Source organism: Pongo pygmaeus, chromosome 18 (genome assembly GCF_028885625.2).
Source record: "Pongo pygmaeus isolate AG05252 chromosome 18, NHGRI_mPonPyg2-v2.0_pri, whole genome shotgun sequence".
NCBI classification, from domain to species: domain Eukaryota; kingdom Metazoa; phylum Chordata; class Mammalia; order Primates; family Hominidae; genus Pongo; species Pongo pygmaeus.
Genome location: NC_072391.2, coordinates 41,216 through 64,836, shown reverse-complemented (window position 1 = coordinate 64,836; position 23,621 = coordinate 41,216). Strand labels below are relative to the sequence as shown.

At 42.5% G+C, this 23,621-nt stretch overlaps 1 gene segment (V, D, J or C); it reads right to left on the bottom strand.

The window, feature by feature from the left end:
- Positions 1-350: 350 nt before the first annotated feature.
- On the bottom strand, positions 351-7,880 carry LOC129015729 (immunoglobulin heavy variable 5-51-like). The segment is given in 3 exon segments: positions 351-587; positions 7,411-7,751; positions 7,835-7,880. Coding segments are annotated over 3 exon segments (624 nt in total).
- Between the last annotated feature and the right edge of the window lie 15,741 nt (positions 7,881-23,621).

Genomic DNA, 23,621 nt, shown 5'->3' with positions numbered 1-23,621 from the left:
CCTTATTCTCCGCACGGCCGCTGCTGCCGCGGGGCAGCTCCTGTTAGCCGCATCGCCACTATCCCAGGTGGGCCCCAGACTGCGCTGGGAGCGCTGAGTCCACGCTAAGAGACCTGCGCCTCCCACGTCTCTCCCCGCACGGGCCCCCCCGGAACCGTCTCTTTCACGCCCTTTCCACCCGCTTCCCCTCCCCCAGTTCCCTTTCGTAGCCGACTTGGCGAGCCTCTCTCCCGTATCGTGTCGGTTGCGGTGTGTGCTTTCTCCGAATGAGCGATCCCCTCTCGCCGCCCCAGCCTCCCTGGGTCGGACTAGACGGACACCCCGGGAGGTGATGAGGCTCCCCTCCATCCTCACGGGGCGGGTCCTGCCTTGGGCCCCAGTAGCGCTGCTTCTGGGATCATCCTGTAGCCCTTTCCAGGTTCCTTTGCGCTGTCAGGGGAGTGGCGCCAGGGACCGGGAGAGCCGGCCTCCCCTCCGGGCTGAAGTTCTCCCCGAGGCCGCCTGGGGTCACAGATCGCCGCAACCAGGAGCCCCAGACCCTCAGGCAAAGGAGACAGCCCGTCTGTCCTCTCTCGTCCTCCTGGCTGCTGGCTCGCAAGAAATGTGGCGGAACCTCAGGAGGGCAAGGGAGACCTCGGGGTATGGCAGGAGGATCTTCACTGAATGCACTCTGTCCCAGGGGACTCAACGTCCAAAAAACTGGGCCCTGAACAAAGACAAGGTTTTGCTTATACACCTCCTCCTAAGTGGCACGAACGCGAATGTACAGGGCCAAGGCAAAGGCCGTTAATCAAACAAAGCTTATAACTCAGGTTTAGCATCCTCATTACTATGCAGCCCAGACGGTCATTATCTGCTTAGTTCAAAGGAGTCTCACAAAGACTCATCCTACGACCCCCGCCATGGCATGTAGCTGGCTACAAGCCCGACCTGCTCAGGCTGTACTGCTTAGATGAAGAAGCAGGAACCTACAATCATTAACTGTAGGAAAAACAGAAACTCTTAAAACGTGCAGAACAAGAGGCAAGGCATAGTTTACATAGCAGAGGGATGAGATTCGACAGGGAAGTTCACTTACACTAAAGGAGAGATAGGAAAACTTACCTCTTTTCATCCTTATGTTGAGGGAGTGCTGGGAGAGTCTTCAGAGCACATTCCTCTGAGCTCTGGCCCTTAGATAACGTTATTGAACCTTTGCCTGTTACTGCCTTTGCCATGAGTCAGCCTAACACAGGCAGCTTGTTTCTTTCTCTTTTTAAATTTATATTTTCTTTCTTTAATTTTTTCTTTTTTCTCGCGTCAACATTAGGTTGACAACTTGTGTTCTTTCTGGCTTTTTCTTTTTTTTTTTTTTTTATTTCCATGTTTTTTTTTTTTTTTTTTTTAATTTATGAAGTATTTATTTATCATTCTTGGGTGTTTCTCGGAGAGGGGGATATGGGAGGGTCATAGGATAATAGTGGAGAGAAGGTCAGGAGATAAACACATGAACAAAGGTCTCTGGTTTTCCTAGGCAGAGGTCCCTGCGGCCTTCTGCAGTGTTTGTGTCCCTGGGTACTTGAGATTAGGGAGTGGTGATGACTCTTAAAGAGCATGCTGCCTTCAAGCATCTGTTTAACAAAGCACATCTTGCACCGCCCTTAATCCATTTAACCCTGAGTTGACACAGCATATGTTTCAGAGAGCACGGGGCTGGGGGAAAGGCCATAGATCAACAGCATCCCAAGGCAGAAGAATTTCTCCTAGTCAGAACAAAATGGAGTCTCCTATGCCCACCTCTTTCTACACAGACACAGCAACAATCTGATCTCTCCTTCCTTTCCCCACACTTCCCCCACCTTCCTTTCAACAAAACCGCCATCGTCCTCATGGCCCGCTCCCGATGGTCGCTGTCTCTTCGGAGCTGTTGGGTACACCTCCCAGACAGGGCGGCCGGGCAGAGGCGCTCCTCACCTCCCAGACAGGGCGGCCGGGCAGAGGCGCTCCTCACCTCCCAGACAGGGCAGCTGGGCAGAGACGCTCCTCACCTCCCAGACGGGGCGGCCGAGCAGAGGCGCTCCTCACCTCCCAGACAGGGCGGCCGGGCAGAGGCGCTCCTCACTACCCAGACGGGGCGGCTGGGCAGAGACGCTCCTCACCTCCCAGACGGGGCGGCCGAGCAGAGGCGCTCCTCACATCCCAGACGGGGCGGCCGGGCAGAGGTCCTCCTCACTTCCCAGACGGGGCGGCCGGGCAGAGGTCCTCCTCACTTCCCAGACGGGGCGGCCGGGCAGAGGTGCTCCTCACCTCCCAGACAGGGCGGCCGGGCAGAGGCGCTCCTCGCTTCCCAGACGGGGCCGCCCGGGCAGAGGCGCTCCTCACTTCCTTTCTGGCTTTTTCATGTAGGCAGTAGGCACTATAAACTTTCCTCTTACCACTGCTTTTGCTGTATTCTTGAGTTTTCAATAACTTGCTACCATTTAATTAAGATAATTTTTAAATTTTCATCTTTATGCCATTGTTAACCCAGATATTACTCAGGAGCAGATTTCTTAATTTCTATGTATTTGTTCAGTTGTAAGGGTTTCTTTGAGAGTTCATTCTTAGTTTTATTCTCCTGTGGTCTGAGAAGATACTTGATATGATTTCATTGTTTTAAAAATTCATTGAGACTTGTTTTGTGACCTATTATATGTTCTATCTTGTAGAATGTTGCATGTACTGATTACAAGAATGTTTATTCTGCAGATCTTGGACAGAATGTTCTGTACACATCTGCTACATCCATTTGTTTCAGTGAGTTATTTAAGTGCAATTTTTCTCTGTTGACTTTCAGTCTCGAAGATCTGTCTAGTGCTTTCATGATTGTATTAAAGTCTCCCACTCTGATTGTTTTGCTCTCATTTTTTTTAATCTCTAATAGTACTTGTTTTATGAATCTAGTTCCTCCGGTGTTTGGTGCCTATAAATTTAGAATTGTAATATTTTCTTGTTGAACTGATCCTTTTATAATTGTATAGTGATCATCTACGTCTTTTTTTTACTGTTGTTGCTTTGAAATCTATTTTGTCTGATATCAAAATAGCTACTCCTGCTCACTCTTGGTTTCCATTTTTGTGAAATACCTTCTTCCACCCTTTTACCTTGAGTTTATGTAAATCTTTGTGTGTTAGGGGAGCCTTTTAAAGACATCAGATATTTCCATTGTGATTTCTTAATCTATTCTGCCATTGTGTATCTTTTATATGGAGCATTTAGGCCATTTACATTCAATGTGAATATTTAGATATGAGTTACTGTTCTCTTTGCCATGTTAATTCTTACCTAGTTTTTTTTTTTTCACTGTGTTATTGTTTTATAGGCCTGTGAGTTTCAAGCTCTTAAGAGGTTCCCTTTATGTGCTTATTAGGCTTTTGTTTCAAGGTTTACAACTCCTTTTAGCATTTCTTGTACTGCTGGTTTGGTAGTGACGAATTCCCTCAGCACTGGTGATTCTGAAAATGACTTTACTTCTTTTTCATTTATCAAACAGTTTGGCAGGATACAAAATTCTTGATTGAAAGTTGTTCTGTTTAAGGAATTTGAAGATAGAAGCTTAATCCATCAGGCTGGTGAAGTTTCTGCTGAGATGGGTTTTTGTTTTGTTTCGTATTGCTGCTCTTAGAATTATTTCCTTCATGTTGACTTTTGGTAGCCTGATGACTATAAGCTTGGTGAAGGCAGTTTTGCAATACATTTCCCAGGAGTTCTTTGAACTTCTTGGATTTGGATATCTAGGTCTCTAGGCAGGCCAGGAAAGTATTTCTCAATTTTTCCCTCCAATAAGTTTTCCAAACATATTATTTTTTTTTCTTCTTCAAGAACACCAATTATGCTGAGGTTTGGTCATTTTACATAATCCCATATTTCCTGGAGACTGTGTTTACTTCTTTTGGTTCTTTCTAAATTTATTTTTCTCTGATTTGATCATTTCAAAAATTCTCTAGTCTTTTTTCTTTTTCTTTTTTCTTCTTATTTCTACTTTATTCTTCTTTTTTTCATCTAATTTTTTTACTTCAACTTTTTATTTTATACTTTTTCTAGTCTATTGTTATATTTTCTCTTCTACTTTTTTCTAGTCTATTTTTAAAACTTTCCATGGCATTTTGTAATTCCCTTACTATTTCCCTGCATTTTGTCTTCTATTTTCAGAAGTTCTGATTGGTTTCTCTTTATGATATCTATCTCTCTCTAAAAATTTGTATTTATATTCTGAACTGCTTTTATACATTTGTTTATGATGATTTTCACCTTCTTATTATATCTTCTTGAGTAGCTTAATAATCAACATTCTGAATTTCTTATCTTGTATTTTAAAGACTTCATTTTGGTTAAAGTTTATTGCTGGAGACCTAGTGTGACCTTTTTGGGATGTTATAGCACCCTGTTTTGTCATATTACTTGAGTTATTTTTCTAATTTCCTCTTATTTTGGTAGACTATTTCTTCTAATTATTATTGAAATTATGTTTAACTGTTTCTTTTGTTTGTTTTTAAATTTATTTTTTCCCTTAAGAATGAGACTTTAATGGTTATAATTAATTACTCCTAATTTGATTTTTGGTCCTTAGAGGGGTGAAGACTCTGTAAGAGTTCCGTGGTTATGGAGAATCTTTGCATGATGGCTTTCCTATGTGTTGATTGCAGTAGAAATCTGCTTAGTATGTGAGCAAGTTCACTATCTTCTATGGGGTTAGAATGGTTGAGGTCTATTAAACCGTAGTTCATTCCTCTGTGGCATGCACGTATTTATTTATTTTCCCCCAGTGATTTATTTGTTGGTTTGATGGTTCAGGTTTCAGACCAGTAGGGGGCTTGTCCCTGGATAGAAACCAGCCGTGGCTAAATCAGGTGATAAATGAAGTCCCAGCCTTGACAGAGGTGGCTGGAGGAGCTTTTAGTGAGTCACACTGAGGTCTTATCTGGGGGAAGGGTTGGAGCCACCTCAGCTCCCTTGCCAGGTCTGTAGGAAAGTTATGCACCTCTAAGACACTCTCCTATCCCAGGATTCCAGCTATTCAGATCAGACAGGCATGTCTTTTCCTCTGTACAAATGTTGAAGTGTTAAATACAGAGGAATTGTGACTCTGTGTCTGGTGAAAACCTGAACCTGGAGAGTGCTCTTTCTGGGGGATGCAGTCAACATGATGTGTTCCAGAAATGCTGTCTATAGTTGCCCCCGTGCTGAGCTCTTGTGGGAGAGACCCCAAGTGTGCCTGCAGTGGTGTACAAGGGGGAAAGACTTCCTCTTCTTCAAGTTTTTCACATGCACCAGGGATATCTGACTGTTGAGACAGAGCTGAAGACTTTCTCTGCTGAGCTCAGCAGTGTAACTGTGCCTCTGCTAAAAGAAGTTTCCCACCAATGGAGGGATCTGATGTTCAAGGCCTGCCATCCAGATTCTCTTGTCCCATAGGGTGTTCCCTCAATGTGGTGCACTCCCTTCCCCTAGGAGTAGGAGAACCTGGGAGCCATACTACTGTGAGTGTTGTTGCTTCTCCAGGTCTAGCCGCCCAGTGAAGTTGACACACTTCAACCTGGTGTTGGAGAATGTATGTAAGGGATCTGGTGGTGTGATGTGTCCTCAAATTTTTCAGCAGTGAGCAGTGAACTAGGTCTGATGGAAGTGGCGGGGGAGTGATGGAGACTGTGAAATTCCTTAGGTATTGAATACTTTGTGTGCTGGCTTTCTTGAATGCTGGTTATAGCAGTAATAAACTGGTCACATGGACAGACTCAGGACCTCCTGGTCATCCAGAGTGGTGCAGGCACTGGTCATAGCTGAGATCACACAGTCATTTTCTCCTTTCTGGGTGCAGTGATAGTCTACCAGGCGATACCGTGATGGACTGTTTATTGGCCTCCTGCTTGGAGGTGGTGCTTTCAAAAGAGCACCAGCTACAGTATTAACAGTGGGGTTTTTGCTTGGCTTATGTTGCCCAGGGATAGCGGCTACTGTGGATTCTCAGGCAGTGGATGTGGCCATGTATCTCCCAAAAGATGCTGCCCTTTGTATTAAGCTGCCAGGGCAGGTGGCTGCATAAAGCAAGGTGAGGGCTGGGCCAGGTGGGTTTCTGCTCTGAGTATCCTTGTGCAGGGCAAGCAGCAGCCTCTCTGGGTATGGGGGACACCTGATAATGGTGAATTCTATTGTTAATCTGCTGTTTAATTTTGTTTGTCATCTCATCACTCTTGAGAGTTTTTGAAACTATGATAATCAGGGATATTGGCCTGTAATTTTATTTACTTGTAGTGTCTTTTCCTTGCTTTGGAAATAGGGCCTTCCAAAATAAGCTTGGATATATTTTTCTCTTTATTTTGTTGGAAATTTGAGTACAGATTCTAGGTTTTTTTTTAATTTTTGATAAAATTCAGTAGTGAAGCCATGAAGTTCTTGACTTTTCTTTGATTTGAGATGTTCGAAAAATCACTGGCTCGATCTCTTTACTCATTGGTCTCTTCAGATTTTTTTTAATTGGAGTCACTCTGTTGCTCAGTCTGGAGTGCAGTGGCTCGATTTTGGCTTTCTGCAACCTCTGCCTCCCAGGGTCAAGTCATTCTCCTACCTCAGCCTCCCGAGTAGCTGGGACTACGGGACTGCGGATGAACACCGCCACACCCAGCTAATCTATGTATTTTTAGTAGAGACGGGGTTTTGCCATGTTGGCCAGGCTGATCTTGAACTCCTGACCTGAGGTGATACACCCACATCGGCCTCCCAAAGTGCTGAGAATACACACATGAGCAACCACGGCCAGCCCAGATTTTTTATTTCTTAGTGGTTCAGTTTTGATAGGTTGTATGTCTTTAAAAATTTATGTATTTATTTTAATTTATCCTTAACCAAACAGGTTCTAAAATATTTGCAAGATTACTCACAGGAAATCTATTTATGAAGGAAGTCTTTGTTATATCAAAATACTTACGAAATGGCACAAAGATGAATTATTCAGTGCATATTGTTAAAAGGAAAACAACAACAAAAACAAGATAACCTATTAATAGTACAAAAAGGGATTAAATGATTTTGGAAAAGTAAGTAGAAAATAAAAGAAGGAGGGAGTAAGAGCGGATAGGAGGGAGGAAGGCAAGCAAGCAATGATGAACTGTGTAAAATTTTCACTAATTAAAAGACTATCATATTGAAGAGGTGCCTATTAGGCAGCCTTTTGATGTTAACCATGTAATATACACCACGAACAACCTTGTAGAACACACAAGAGCCCCCTCAGAGAATCCACCTCCCATGGTCAGGTCTCCCATCCAGTTGCCTTAGGGGTTGGGAACCCTCCCATGTTGTTCTCTGGTTCTCACTCCTGAGGACACAAACAGCCAGTGTTTCCTCCCCAGATGAATAGAGAGATCCCTGGGGAGGGTGTGTCTGGCAGCTCACTCTGCACCTGCACCGTGGAAGGTTTTGGATGGTCTGTCTCACACAATAATACATGGCGGTGTCCGAGGCCTTCAGGCTGCTCCACTGCAGGTAGGTGGTGCTGATAGAGCTGTCGGCTGAGATGGTGACATGGCCTTGGAAGGACGGGCTGTATCTGGTATCAGAGTTCCCAGGATAGATGCCCCCTATCCACTCCAGTTCTTTCCCGGGCACCTGGCGCACCCAGTGGATCCAGTAGCTGGTAAAGCTGTATCCAGAAGTCTTACAGGAGATCCTCAGAGACTCCCCGGGCTTTTTCACCTCTGCTGCAGACTGCACCAGCTGCACCTCGGCAAAGACACCTGTGTGGCAGACACAAAATTTGCATCAGGGGCTCCCTTCTGCCCATTTTTCTCTGTGACCTCAAACCCTGGGCAGGACTGACCTTGGAGAACAGCCAGGACGAGGGAAAGGATGACGGTTGACCCCATCCTGGAGGAGGACAGAAAGAAAGCCCTGAGATCCCAGCTGAGTGCTGAAAGAGACTCGCTGTGGAGGAGAGCCCTGGGTTCAAGTGGGGAGGCCCCCATTTGAATTTGCATAGTTGCCGCCCTGGCCTGAAGGGAAGAGTCTACAAGGTTTATAACCCAAAACCGCAACTGCAGAAAAAAGGCTGGCCTGAGCCTCTTGGGAGGGGCAGAATAAGGTCTTAATAATTTCTTACAACCACCTCTTCTCCCTCCCCACTCTTGTCCATGGTCCTACAAGACCCAAACCAGGGCCTCCCTTCTTCCCACTCTTCTCTGTGACCCTGTGAAGGTGGTAAATCTAGATGAAATCATGTGTGTTTTAAGAAATGAGAAATAGAACCAGGAAATGCTTTGAAGACAAAATTCAAATGCGCATATGCCTGATAATAAGAACTACAAAAAAAAAAAAAAAACCTACTTTCTACTTGCTGGCAATTTCCCATGAGTGTGATTATGGTCTGGGCACCCAGCAAAGGCAGGACCACCCTAGGGCTTCAACAGTCCTCAACTTGATTAACTTGCCAGACCTTCACCCATGCCAAATCACACATTTTTCCTGATCATTTTGTCTTCTAGATTTCTACAGTCTGCCAATTCAACATAAATAGGGAATATTTGTTTAGGTCTCTGAATTGCTGATGGAACTGAAGAGATTGCCATTGCTGCACCCAACTCCTGGTAGTTCTGTTTTAAGTCCTTTGTGTCAACCCCAGCACCTTCTTGTTTAGTTCTTTCATTTTTTAACATTTATTTTATGATATCCACATTGCTTGGAGGAGGCCCTTAACTGTCCCCTGTGTCTGCCCCATTTTCTTGTGAACCACTCTCATTTCCTTATCATGTAAAAGATCCAAATGAAAAGCCAAGGCAACACAAACTACACAGTTTCTAAAATGTTTGCCAGATTGCTCACAGGAATTGTACCTGGGGTGCAGAAGCAAAAGGACTTCTCTTTATCACAGCACAGGCCATGACCTAGGTAAGGTGCATGCGAAGCAATGTCCAGCAGCATCGACAGAAACACACAGCAGCAGGACCTGGATAAGGTGCATGCTAAGCAATGACCGTCAGTATCAACATAAACACATAGCACCATGGCTTCCATGTGCAGCACTGGGCTCCTCATCTGGAGAGCCCACTTTGCATTTTAAAGAGAGAAAGGGCAGTCTCATTCTCAGGGTAGAGAAACTTTACATGATCAGGATCCAGTGCACGAGGAAAGCTGTCCCATCAGAAGCATCCTACTTGAGGTTGGGATCAGCTAGAGCCATCTGTGTTGTGTCTGTTGTGAGCTGTGGGTCCAGCATCCTCCCAAACATACTCCTCCCTTCTGCAGCACATGAAGCCAAAGAGAATCTGCTACATCATCAGCCTCCTAGTCCATTGGCTAACGTTGTTCACGATCTGATGATATCTATTAATGATATCATTCATATCACAAAATGATGCCACTTTCCACACTATCGTCCCTGTTCTAGTTGTCTAGTGGATTCCCCTCCCCAGCCCAAACCCTGGGCTACCATCTGTGTAGCTCTTCTGTGTTGTGTGTTGTTTCTGGACAACTGTACCCTTTGGTGGTGAATGGGAGTCTAGCAGCCTTGGCTCACAGGGCACACTTCAGGGCTGGATATGCATCTTTTTACTATTATTTTAGCTATCACAGATATGAGTTGCATATTCAGGTTGTTCTTCATTATTTTTACTTGTTCTTATTCAGGGAACAACTCCTAGGGAGCTGTGTCTGTCGTTTCTAAATTCCATGGATTACTTTCACTTCCTGCTCCTTATTGGAGTGCACACATCATCTCATGCCATGTGATTCTGTAGCCATCCAGGCACTGAATGTCTTTTATCCCACAATTTCTCATCCTTTGACATTATAAACAATGTTCTAGAGATGTGTCAGTAGTCAGGGTCTTTCTAGCAATTTACACCTCTGATGTAATTGTGTTGAGTGTCCCAAGACCATCCTCAGGCCCCACAATCAATAGAAATAAAAGACTCAAGACAAGCTGTTATTCTCATGGGTGCAGCTTTATTATAGCAAATGAATATGAATTAAAATGAGCAAAGGAACCAGCAGGAAGGCCCTGAGAATCCAGGCACAAGCTCCCAGGTGTTCTTTCCCTGAGGAGTCTCTTGACCTCAATTCTCCCAGTAGTGATGCATGACAATACGTGTGAAGCATTGTCCACCAGGGAAGCTCACCTGAGTGCTGGTGCCCAGCGCTGTTTATTGGGGTCCATCACGGATGTGTGTGACACCTGCATAACTGACCTCCAGTGCTCAGACGCCAGCCCCTTCAGCAATAATAGGCATTCCCCATAAGTCATTATGGAAACAGCTAGCACAGTGTGCACCCAGGCTACACACACAGAGACAGAGACACACAAACAAAAATACATTTCAACTAATAATAATAATCATAATGCTAAGAATAAAAAGAATAAAAAGGAATGTTTTGGAAGTGATTGCTATGGTTATGACCTTGATGGTGATGATAACTTTGCATACTTAACTCAGTGAATTAAGTATGTTAAATAATGTCTAGTCTTATAGATGTAATCCTTACCTTAATAAAATGGTTTAAAAATATTTGCAGGAGTATGCCAAAAAAGCAGATATCATCTCCCAGGAGCTGAATACGGACCTGGCTTGAGAAAGCACTTTTTCAGTAATCTTCAGGGTTTGCACAACCCAAGCCTGCTCAGTAAACACTTTCCTGTACATAAGTCCAGGTGAGATGGAAACAGACTGCTGGGATAAAAGGCAAGATGCAGAAGAAAAGAGAGAGGAAGTGGTGGACAAGATATGAACCCATGTAGGGTCAGTGCAGATGGGAAGCGCTGCTGAGAGCCTGTGGATGGACAAGAATGTGGACCGGGGCAGCAGGAAAACAAGGCAAGGGGAGTTCTTCTTGAGCCCAACCAGATGTTTCACGGAGGTTGTGATCAGGGGCCAGGCACAGGCACAGGCGGGTGCCATGGAGTAGGGGAGCCACTGGGGTATAGACCCAGGACAGCATAAGAAATTCAGACATTCCCAAGGCAGCAGGCACAGAAACAATGACTGACAAGCTTCTATCTTGGGCTCCCATCCATATATCAAAGATAAAGTTAACTAATTTTTCCACCTGGGAAGAAATGACTGAATCTCTGAGTGAGGAAGGACATGAGTGGTGCTGCCAGGGAAAGCAATGCTGGACGTGCCAGCAACCCTCCTCCCCTCACACTGCCCTGAATGTCCTCCCATCCTCAAAGCATGGAGCTTCTCATCCCTGTCCAGTGGTGGGAGCCACAGTCAGTTCCTAGAACCCTCAGGAGGCTTCCTGACATGATCAGCTGAGTCTAACAAAAACATGGCATTCACAATCAAGTTCTCTGTCTACATGTCACCAATGTGTTTATGAGGCTTTAGAGTAAATGAAATAAGTGAAAAAAGACTTTACAAGCAATAGAAAAATCAACAAAACTAAGAGTTTTTTCTTAAAAAAAGACAAATTCTTAGCTAGATTAAGAGAAAAAGAATCCTTTAATAACTAAAATCAAAAATAATTCAGAAAGCATAAGAATTGATAAAACGGAAATTTAGAAGCAATTAGAGATGATTCCTCTGACATTGTTCAAAGCTGTCTCAATCTGCCAGGTAGTAATGGCATTTCTTGTCTCAGAACCCAAGAAGAGTCCTGAAACACACAATTACTTGTTTAAAATATCTTTATCACTCTCTGATAAAATACTCACACATAATAATCTAGCTGCATGAAGATAAAAAATAACTAGTTTGAAATTGGAACAAGTCCCAAGTAAATCGAAGTTAGCATGTGGTTCATAATGTGATAGACACTAGACATGGCTGAATACTAAGAATGTGTTCATATCTATTTTGTGTCAAGATCAGGAAAATATTTTGTATATTATTTAGGTAAGAGTCCCATTGAGAGCAATGATTTAAGATTATATATTGGTGGGTAATACCTCAATAATAAAAGTAGAGATTATTAACCATTAATTTGTATTACTAGTACAAACTTTCATTCAGGATATATCCTTCTATGTGTTATGAAATCAACTCAGAAGGCAGAAAACATTGCACTTATTAAAGCTTTTTAATAAATTAAAAATTATAATTAAGTATATATGTTTCTAGATGGTGTACAACTTAGGAATATTTTTAACAGAGAGGGTTCTTATGTCTTCTGGAAATCCTATCAAAATGGACAACAGGGGAAGAAACTCCCAGATGAATTTCTACCTACTAGAGAACTGATTAATGTAATTTTTTGAGTTACTATTTTTTATTATACTTTAAGTTTTGGGATACATGTGCAGAATGTACAGGTTTGTTAATAGGTATATATGAGCCATGGTGGTTTGCTGCACTCATCAGCCCATCATCTACATTTGGTATTTCTCCTAATGCTGTCCCTCCCCTAGCTTCCCCACCCCCTGACAGGCTCCAGTGTGTGTTGTTCCCCTCCCTGTGTCCATGTGTTTTCATTGTTCAACTCCCACTTATGAGTGAGAACATGCGATGTTTGGTTTTCTGTTCTTGTGTTAGTTTGCTGAGAATGATGGTTTCCAGCTTCATCCATGTCCCTGAGAAGGACATGAACTCATCCCGTTTTACGGCTGCAGAGTATTCCATGGTGTATATTTTCCACCTTTTCTTTATCCAGTCTATCACTGATGGGCATATGGGTTGGTTCCAAGTCACTGCGATGATGAGCAGTGCTGCAATCATCATGTGTGTTCATGTCACATAGGACACAGTAGAATGATTTATAACCCTTTGCTGATATACCCAGTAACGGAATTGCTGGGTCAAATGGAATTTCTGGGTCTTGATCCTTGAGGAATCGCCACACTGTCTTCCACAATAGTTGAACCAATTTACACTCCCACCAACAGCATAAAAGCGTTCCTATTTCTCCACATCCTCTCCAGCATCTGTTGTTTCCTGACATTTTAATGATGGCCATTCTAACTGGTGTGAGTTGGTATCTCAGTGGTTTTGATTTGCATTCCTCTAATGACCAGTAATGATGAACTTTTCTTTTCATGTGTCTTCTTTTGAGAAGCGAGTGTTCATATGTTTTGCCCACTTTTTGATGGGATTGTTTGTCTTTTCCTTGTAAATTTAAGTTCTTTGTAGATTCTGGATATTAGCCTTTTTGTCAGATGGATAGATTGCACAAGCATTCTCCCATTCTGTAGGTTGCCTGTTCACTCTGATAGTAGTTTCTTTTGCTGTGCAGAAGCTCCTTAGTTTAATTAGATCCCATTTATCAATTTTGGCTTTTGTTGCCATTGCCTTTGGTGTTTTAGTCATGAAGTCTTTGCCCATGCCTATGTCCTGAATGGTATTGCCTAGGTTTTCTTCTAGGGTTTTTATGGTTTTAGGTCTTACATTTAAGTCTTTAATCCATCTTGAGTTAATTTTTGTATAAGGTCTAAGGAAGGGATCCAGTTTTAACTTTCTACATATGGCTAGCCTGTTTTCCCAGCACTGTTTATAAAATAGGGAATCATTTCCCCATTGCTGTTTTTGTCAGGTTTTTCAAAGATCAGATTGTTGTAGATCTGTGATGTTATTTCTGAGGCCTCTGTTCTGTTCTATTGGTCTAGATATCTGTTTTGGTACAAGTACCATGCTGTTTTGGTTACTGTAGCCTTGTAGTATAGTTTGAAGTCAGGTAGCGTGATGCCTCCAGCTTTGTTCTTTTTGCTTAGGATTGTCTTGGCTATACAGGCTCTTTTTTGATCCCATATGAAATTTAAAGTAGTTTTCCTAATTCTGTGAAGGAAGTCAATGGTAGCTTGATGGGAATAGCATTGAATCTATAAATTACTTTGGGCCGTATGCCCATTTTTGCAATATTGATTCTTCCTATTCATGAGCATGGAATGTTTTTCCATTTGTTTGAGTCCTCTCTTATTTCGTTGAGCAGTGGTTTGTAGTTCTCCTTGAAGAGGTTCTTCACATCCCTTGTAAGTTGTATTCCCAGGAATTTTATTCTCTTTGTAGCAATTATGAATGGGAGTTCACTCATGATTTGGCTCTCTTTTTGTCTATTATTGGTTTATAGGAATGCTTGTGATTTTTGCACATTGATTTTGGAGTTGCTTATCAGCTTAAGTAGTTTTCAGGCTGAGACAATGGGGTTTTCTAAATGTAAAATCATGTCATCTGCAAACAGAGACAATTTGACTTCCTCTTTTCCTATTTTGAGTACCCTTTATTTCTTTCTCTTGCCTGATTGCCCTGGCCAGAACTTCCAATACTATGTTGAATAGGAGTGGTGAGAGAGGGTATCCTTGTCTTGTGCTGGTTTTCAAAGGGAATGCTTCCAGCTTTTGCCTGTGCAGTATGATATTGGCTGTGGATTTGTCATAAATAGCTCTTATTATTTTGAGATACTTTCCATCAGTACCTGGTTTATTCAGAGTTTTTAGCATGAAGCAGTGTTGAATTTTATCAAAGGTGTTTTCTGCGTCTATTGAGATAATCATGTGGTTTTTGTCACTGGTTCTGTTTACGTGATGGATTATGTTTATTGTTTTGCATATGTCGAACTACCATTGTATCCCAGGGATGAAGCCAACTTGATCGTGGTGGATGAGCTTTTTAATGTGCTTCTGGATTCGGTTTGCCAGTATTTTATTGAGGATTTTTGCATCGATGTTCTTCGGGGATATTGGCCTGAAATTTTCTTTTTTTGTTGTGTCTCTGACAGGTTTTGGTATCAGGATGATGCTGGCCTCATAAAATGAGTTAGGGAGGAGTCCCTCTTTTTCTATTGTTCGGAATAGTTTCAGGAGGAACGGTACCAGCTCCTCTTTGTACCCCTGGTAGAATTTGGCTGTGAATCTGCCTGGTCGTGGTCTTTTCTTCGTTGGTAGGCTATTATTAATTACTGGCTTAATTTCAGAACTTGTTATTCATCTGTTCAGGGATTCCACTTCTTCCTGGTTTAGTCTTGGGAGGGTGTATGTGTCCAGAAATTTATCCATTTCTTCTAGATTTTCTAGTTTATATGCCTAGAGGTGTTTATAGTATTCCCTGATGGTAGTTTGTATTTCTGTGGGATCAGTGGTGATATCCTCTTTATCATTTTTTTATTGTGTCTATTTGATTCTTCTCTCATTTCTTCTTTATTAGTCTGGCTAGCGGTCTATTTTGTTGATCTTTTCAAAAAACTAACTCCTGGATTCATTGATTTTTGAAGGGTTTTTCCTGTCTCTATCTCCTTCAGTTCTCCCCTGATCTTAGTTATTTCTTGTCTTCTGCTAGTTTTTGAATTTGTTTGCTCTTGCTTCTCTAGTTCTGTTAATTGTGATGTTAGGGTGTCGATTTCAGATCTTTCTTGCTTTCTCTTGTGAGCATTTAGTGCTATAAGTTTCCCTCTAAACACTGCTTTAGCTGTGTCCCAAAGATTCTGGTATGTTCTGTCTTTGTTCTCATTGGTTTCAAAGAACTTATTTATTTCTGCCTTAATTTCATTATTTACCCAGTAGTCATTCAGAAGCAGGTTGTTCGGTTTCCATGTAGTTGTGCGGTTTTGAATGAGTTTCTTAATTCTGAGTTCTAATTTGATTGCACTGTGGTCTGAGAGACTGTTGGTTATGATTTTCATTTAATCCAAATGCTAATGGAAGCTAAAAAAAGTGATTAAATACACCAAACACTCTAGCTCATTCTAGTTTATAATATTATCTAACCATGGAGATCATTATCATTGTTCATATAAGACAGAATGAATCCTACTCACAATCTTCTAGGAATGTTTTAAAAATGGTCTCTCTACATAAAAATGATCAAATCTTTAATGAAATGTAAAACTCCCTTGGCCAAAGCTTCTCCCACTAGCACTATGGAATCATGGTCCACTCCTCAGGGTGTATCAGTTATTACCCTATGACTTGGCAGCTAAAAGGCCCATATGTTTATAGAGTTTACCCCCAGAGATCATCTTTGTCCTATTGTATGCATGTGTTACAAAATACTGAAAGTGATTCCTGTGTGATATCCACTCCAATCATGAAGACTTTGAGGCGCCTTTTTATTACATCTTTTCCACAGACTCTTGTGATCTTCAGCAAGGAAATTGGAAGGAACATCAGCAGAAAATACTGCTCTTGAATCATATTGGAAGGAATCTTATCAGATACTTTTAACTAACTCGCTGCAGAAAATATTCAGGCAGTTAATTATTGGGTTCACGTTTTACAACTAAAGAATAAATTCAGGCCAGATGCAGTGGATCATCGCTATAATCACACCACTTTCAGAAGCAAAAAAAAAAAAAAAAAAATGAGGGAAATCCCGTGAGACCAGGCAATGGAAGCCAACCTGAGAAACATAAACAGACGCTATTTCTCTGAAAAAATATTTTAAAGAATAAGCAGGTGAAGGGTGGCGTTCTCCTCTACTTCTAGATACTCAGGAAGCTAAGATGGGAAGATTATGTGAGTCAGGGGTTCAAAATTACAGTGAGCTTTGATCATACAACTGTTCTTTAAACTGTGTAACAGGGTGAGAGCCTGTCTCTAAAAACAAATAAAAAAGAATCAATAAAGAATTCCACACAACTGTAAAGCTACTCAAATAGGAGATATTAAACTGAGCATCCGTATAGATTCTCTGGCGTTTTGGATGTTTTTAAGCAGGTAGCTGGCCTAAGACCTGTAGAATAAGCTGATAGTCCTTTGTTGTGAAGAGCTTCTACCCAAGACATTAGACCAGGACCCCTGTCTAATTCCCCAACCCCTCCTCCTTTTTCTCAATATTCTTTGCTTATATTTATAAAGTCATTGCATTCCTGTAGACCTCCATGTTGTCCACCCGTATTGAACCCTTATCTTTTTGCTTATTCATTATTTTTATTCTTGCTACATAGAATAAGTTGTCACACTATTTTTTGATGCATGACTGCTGAGGACTTAAGGCTCACTCATCTATCACCTCCTCTTTTGTCAAACAAGGTGAATCTAGTTTGCAATCACAGGAGCTTCTTCATGTGATGCCAGTGGGAGTTTCAAACCCTATAAACCCCTTTCTGTGAGTGGGAAGCCTCACTCTGCCTCCACCACCAAACCATTATAAAAATCCTGAGTCAGTCTCCATTCCTCCTCTACCAAGCCATTTTAGACATTCCTGAGAGAACTGCCCTGCTCTCAGCAGACACCTCTACAGTGCAGATAATAAACCTTTCCATATTCACTTGTTCTGAGTGTACGACTTCATCAGACATAACATCCACACTAAATCTCGGTTGAGATCTCTTGACTTTGCATGGTGTCAAATACTACTGATGGTGTGAGCTCGGTGTCACGGTTTCTATCAACAGGACACACTGGATCCCTGAAACAACTCCAGGACTGAGCTGGATATATGATATGCATTGGCTTTGTGTCCCCACCTAAATATCATCTCAAATTGTAATCTCATGTCAAGGGAGGGACCAAGTGAGAGGTGATTGGATCATGGGGGCAGTTTCCCCATGCCGTTCTCATGATAGTGAGTTCTCACAAGACCTGAGGGTTTAAAAGTGTATGTCATTTCTCTCTCTCTCTCTCTCTCACCTGCTGCCATGTGAGAAGTGCCTTGCTTCCCCTTCACCTTCCACCATGATTGTAAGTTTCCTGTGGCTTCCCCAGCTGTGCAGAACTGTGAGTCAACTAAACCTCATTTTTTGTAAACTACCCAGTCTCATGTAGTTCTTTATAGGAGTGTGAAAATGAACTAATACAACATGACTGGTGGGTTTGATAGACTTTCTTAATGTCATAGAATTAGTCCATTATTTTGCTGTATTCTAATGTTTCTCTAAAAATACAGAGATGCTTAGGGCTCATTACTGTGTATTTCAGGTGTCTGTGACATTTCATGTATTTTATTTGTTTCTGTCTAACTCCTTTTCTACCAAATTATACATGTTATAATTAGTGCTATCTTTAATTAGGTTAACTTAAAAAAAATCTTTATTAAGTGTTCAATTTTACTAATATTGTCCCAAACATAAACATTATGAACGTAGATAACAAGTCAATTTCCTTAAAATTTTCTCTTGTTCTGTAATTTCTCCTTCCTAGACCTTCCCTTTTCCTACAGTATTCACAGTGAACTACCAATTTTTATGTAAGTTTAGATTACTTTTCATTTTATAAAATTTATAAAAGTTGTATCTTATGTAAGTACTTTTATTTGTTTGGCTCATTTTACTTATGAGAAGTACTCGTGAATTTTGCCATGCTGTTGACAGTATCCAACATTAATTGATTGTAGTAGTGGGTAATATGCCAATGGATGACTTTTCCACAATGTCTTTACCAATTAAGCTGATGATTGACATTTGAGTTGTTTTTCATTCTGGGTATTATAAGCTGATGCTACTCAGCTTAGAGAGGTACACAGCTGGGAAACACATGGTTCTTATTCTTACAACAACATAAGCAACTAAGCTTGAAAAGCTGCACATTAATCAAGTTTATTAAATACATCAGGTAATAAAAAGTATAGATTTATGTGTGTTGTGGGGTGGGTGTATGTCAGTTTCTGTATGAGAGAGAGAAGGGAGGAAGGAAGGCAGAGAAAAGAGGAATGTTACATAATTTACCACAATTTATGAGGTCCTCAAGAAATTACAGGGAATTAGTCCTTATGGACAAGGCTGACATAGATGGAGAGGACAACTTGACACACCTAGCTATGGTTATGTATTGATATAAATATCATTTTCTTTTTTTCTCTCTTCTTTTTAAATGAAGTCTCGCTCTGTCGCCCAGGCTGGAGTGCAGTGGTGCGATCTTGGCTCAACGCAACCTCTGCCTCCCAGGTTCAAGCGATTCTCCTGCCTCAGCCTCCCGAGTATCTGGGATTACAGGCTTGTGCCACTGGGCCTGGCTAATTTTTGTATTTTTAGTAGAAACGGAGTTTCACCATGTTGGCCAGGCTAGTCTTGAACTCCTGACCTCAGGTGGTCTGCCCGCTTCAGCCTCTCAAAGTGCTGGGATTACAGGCATGAGTCACCGCACCTGGCCCCAAAATATCATTTTCTAATCATACAAACACTCACATGCGTTAGAACAGATGTAGTGGAGGGTGTCTAGTGGTGAAATATGATGGTGACACGAAACCCCTCATCCAGCCCCTTTTCATTCCAGCTTCACCTGCCCTAAGGCTGAGCCTTGAACCTGCTCTTTCTGAGTCCTCACAATGGTCCTGAGCCCCCTGCTGTACCGAGCACCCTCTGGTGTCCTGATTTTCCTCAATGATTCCTGAGAGCCCTCGGCTGACCTGAGTGCTTCTACAGTGGTCTTGAGTGCCCCCTGGTGTCCTGAAAGCCCCCTGGGGACCTGAGCAACCCCTTCTGTCCTATGCACCCCCACAGGGAGGTTTGGGTGTGAGCTCACACTGTGATTCCCTCACTGTGTCTTTGGCTTAAAAATACATGGCTATGTGCTTGTTGCTCATGCAGCTCAGCTGTAGGAAGAACTGTTTTTTTGGACATGGATCTGGGGATGGTGACTGGACTCTTGAGGAGCGGGTGGTAACGTGTGCTCCCTTCACGACCTATGCACCCGATCCACTCCATTCCCTCCCAGAGGGGGGCTGATGGATCCAGCTTCAGCAGGAAGACCTCATTATCATGGGGAACACAGACACAGCACAAGTGAGGGACAGGGTCTGTGAGGGCTTCACCAGGCCAAGAGTGCGCTGAGAAACACGGTTGTTGGCATGCACAGGTTCTGGGCAATACATTGAAATTCTCAAATACATACATTTTTATGAGAATAAACAGCTCACTTGTGCTCAATTTGTGAATCTCCTAGAGCAATGCAGCAGATTCTGAGGTTAGATTCAGACAAATATAGGGTCACGTTTTTCTCCATAGTTGGAACCAAATTATAAAGAGAAGCTTATATCAGTAGAATGGGCATTGAAATATCTCTGTCTATGATAACAGTGATGTTCAGAATAGGATTGGGATGTGACAACCTGAAGGGTGTCCTAATTATTAACCCACAATTAGACCTGAGCAGCAATCACTGGCAGTGGAGGTCACCCACATGGAGAAATGTGTGACTCACTGAAGCTGCACCTGGGGGTCTCTTTAGGCTCTGAGTTATACAGGAACAGATCCTCCCTCAGACTCAGAGTGAGGACAGTCTGCTCTTTCTCTGGGGGAGGTGAGGGTTAGTATGATGAAAGAACCAACCTTACTGTAATCAAGATCTCTGTTCTTGGACAGAAACCAAAGAATATGAGAAAAAACTGATCTCAGTTTAAATAGAACAATTCATCATGAGGAAGGCAATAATATGTCCGGATGCTGCACAGAATTAAGAAACAGTGAATTTGGGATAAAGTTGAAAATTATTTTGCGAAGTCTGTTCCTTTTTTTTTTCTTTTTGATGGAGTCTCACTCTTGTTGCCCAGGCTGGAGTGTAATGGTGTGATCTTGGCTCACCACAACCTTCACCTCCCAGGTTCAAGCAATTCTCCTGCCTCAGCCTCCCCAGTAGCTGGGATTACAGGCATATGCCACCATGCCTGGCTAATTTTGTGTTGTTAGTAGACATGGATTTCTCCATAGTGGTCAGGCTGGTCTCGAGCTCCTGACCTCAGGTGATCCGCCCACCTTGGCCTCCCAAAGTGCTGGGATTACAGGCATCAGCCACCGCGTCCGGACCAGACTCTGTTCTTAATTATCTACGTCATCTGAGAAAATGAAGTAAAATCATGGTTTTTATATACAAATTCATGAACAGTGTGCTGGCCCTGAGAATGCACCTCCCATCTCTTCAACATCAGGGAGCCCAAAAGACCAGGCAGCCAGCTGCTGAACTGCACTCTAACACCCATCACTTGGTGTGTGACAAAGACACCCATCCTGGGAGCTCCTCCCAGACAATGGCTGTGTACAGCGGAGGTACCGAGGCATGGCTGCTGCTGGGACACATGGGAGATTCCTGATGAACAACTGAGCTCTGGGAGGCACCAATGGCCTCGCTGGACTTAGCTTGGACCCAGAGTAGTTAGGGAAGCTCCATCAAACTCCCACTCTTCTCCAGCACTAGTGGTGAGATTGACATTCTGGGGTGGCAGTGTCTACAGCCTCCCTGGCTTCCTGTGCATTTTTATGCCTCCATTACTTACATCTGCCTTTGGGACAAATGAGAATGTTTCCACTTCTTAAAATAAACTTTTCTAATCCAGAGACCTCAGGGATGGGCACAGAAACATAAATGTCGAGAGGCTCCCAGGGGAACTGTTGGATGCAGAGGAAGCCACAGATCCTGAAGGAAAGTAGCCCATGACGACCGTCTGCACCTGCCCTAGAGCTGCCCCTGTTTTCTCTGGGTTCTGAGAGCTCCCTTTAGCCCGGCCTCCTCCCTTATCATTGCAGGAAATTCTGTGTCTGTGTTCACACTGATATCTTCTTACCTGGTGCCTCATATACAGTAATACATGGCCGTGCCCTCTGCTCTCAGACTGTTCATCTGCAAATACAGTGAGTTTTGGCACTTTCTTTGGAGACGGTGAATCTGCTCGTCACAGATTGTGCATAACATATTTGACTTCCATCATACTATATATCTACTACTCAATCCAGCCCCTTCCCTCGAGCCTGGGAAACCGAGCTCATTCAATAGCTACTGAAGGTTAATCCAGAGGCTGCACAGGAGAGTCTGAGGGACCCTCTAGGTTGTCTTGGGTCCTCTCCAGACCACCAGCTGTACCTCACACTGGATACCTGCAAACTCGTAGAGATCCTGGTGAGAAACTGCCTGACATATCCACTGTTTCTCTCAAATATATTCACTCATACTCTATCTCTCTATCTTTCAAAATAACAACTGTGAAACCCAACTCAGCCCAAACTCCATGGTGAATCCTCTGTCCTTAGTCCTGATCACCAAACGGAAACCCCTGGGAATCCCAGGGCTGGGGCTTCTCTCCCAAACCTACAAGGTCAGGACTGGGCTGGTTTTCATCAACAGAGGGAGAAACCTATTTGCATGTCTCCTACTGTATAGCAAGCTCTGGGATGGGAATCCTGAGGAGGGGCAGGACCCAGAGCAGATAAAGTGCCCTGGGGGATGGTAGTCATCTTATCACTCAGGAAAATATCATTTTATATTATGTGATCATACCTTGATAATCATTTAGCAGTCATCATCTTATTTCATTTTTACATATTTGCAGAAGACATTTAATGCAAGTGTCAATGTTACATTTTAAGGAATATAAATTACACACAGAACAGAGTGGCTGTACAATATGGTCAAGATCACACAGCTGGACAGAATTAGCCCCATTATCCATGCCTGTGCCTCTGACCACTAGAGGAGACTGCTCCCCTGAGACAACTCCAGGGCAGTGTGGGACATGCCTAGTGAGGTTTGCAGGATTCCACCCCTGCCAGGATATCTCTGTTTTCTTTTAGTGTATTCTGTTGTTTACCTGAAATGTATATAGAGAGAACCAGTGTTCATGCATGTGTACTTTCAAGAGTCAGTGTTAGTAGCCATCTATTTTTTGCTCCTCCTCAACAAACACATTCATTTGTTTCTTTGTTACTGCTTTTTTAAGAACAAAATTAACAAATAATTAATTCAAATATACACTGCCCAGTTTGGAAAATGTTAATGTATGTGTGCAACCCTTTAATGAGGGTTTCAATTAAGTTGTGTACAATTAAGCTAACCCCTAAATCTTTCTGTCACTTCTCTGTAATTTCATCTCAACACCCCACTACTTTCAACGTCCAATTCTCACCAAATTTTCTTCTCTGTTACTTTAGAATAGTTTTACCTTCTACAGTTTATACAAATAGAAGTTTATGAAGTGCACTCTTAATTCTTTAGCTACTTCCACTCAGCACAGTTATTTGTGAATGTAGCCATGATTTTATGTGAATGAGGATGCCTTGATTCTAATGCTGCATTGTACTTTACTTCATAATCTTATGTCGAATTGTTTAACATTCACCTGTAATGGATATGGATATTTGATTTGATCTCTTAGTTTCTGGCTTTTATATAGAAATCTACTCAGTTTGGGAATGTGAAAAATGAGGAAATTATGATCTTATTCTGTCCTCATTAACAACAAACCTGAAAAACTATGAATAAAGGAAGAAGAAAAACCTGTAACATATGTGAGTTGGTTTCACAGAGAAAACAAGAAGACTGAAATCTGAGGAGACAGACGCCTGCAGAGAGGACTGGGGCCCACATGTTAGTGAACCCAGGGCAGGTGCCACTGGATGGCATTGAGAGAGGAATAGGCTAACCTGGAAATATTTAGTGAGGTTTTTTTTTTTTTTTATTTTGGATACATGTGCTAATGGTGTTAGAGTGTGAATCTACTAGTCCTTGCAGGCTTTTCCCAGGAATTTGAAAAATTCACAGTCAACTCCCTTATCTGCTGTTCTGTGGTGCTGACAGGAAGAGAACAGCAAGGACTGTTGAACGCCTGGATTCACCTCCACTATCTCCAGGGGAAATCCAATAAAACCTGCATCCTATGGGGTGTGGTGGAGTCAACAGAAACAAAAGAAAACAGAGGATTCCCAGGAAACTCCATCTAGAAGAAATCCTTAATCTGCAGGGTAAGTACAATGGAGGAGAAGCTGAGGACACTGGAGAGAAACCATTGTGGTTGGGAAAAGACACTGTACCCCTGGGGAAAGAG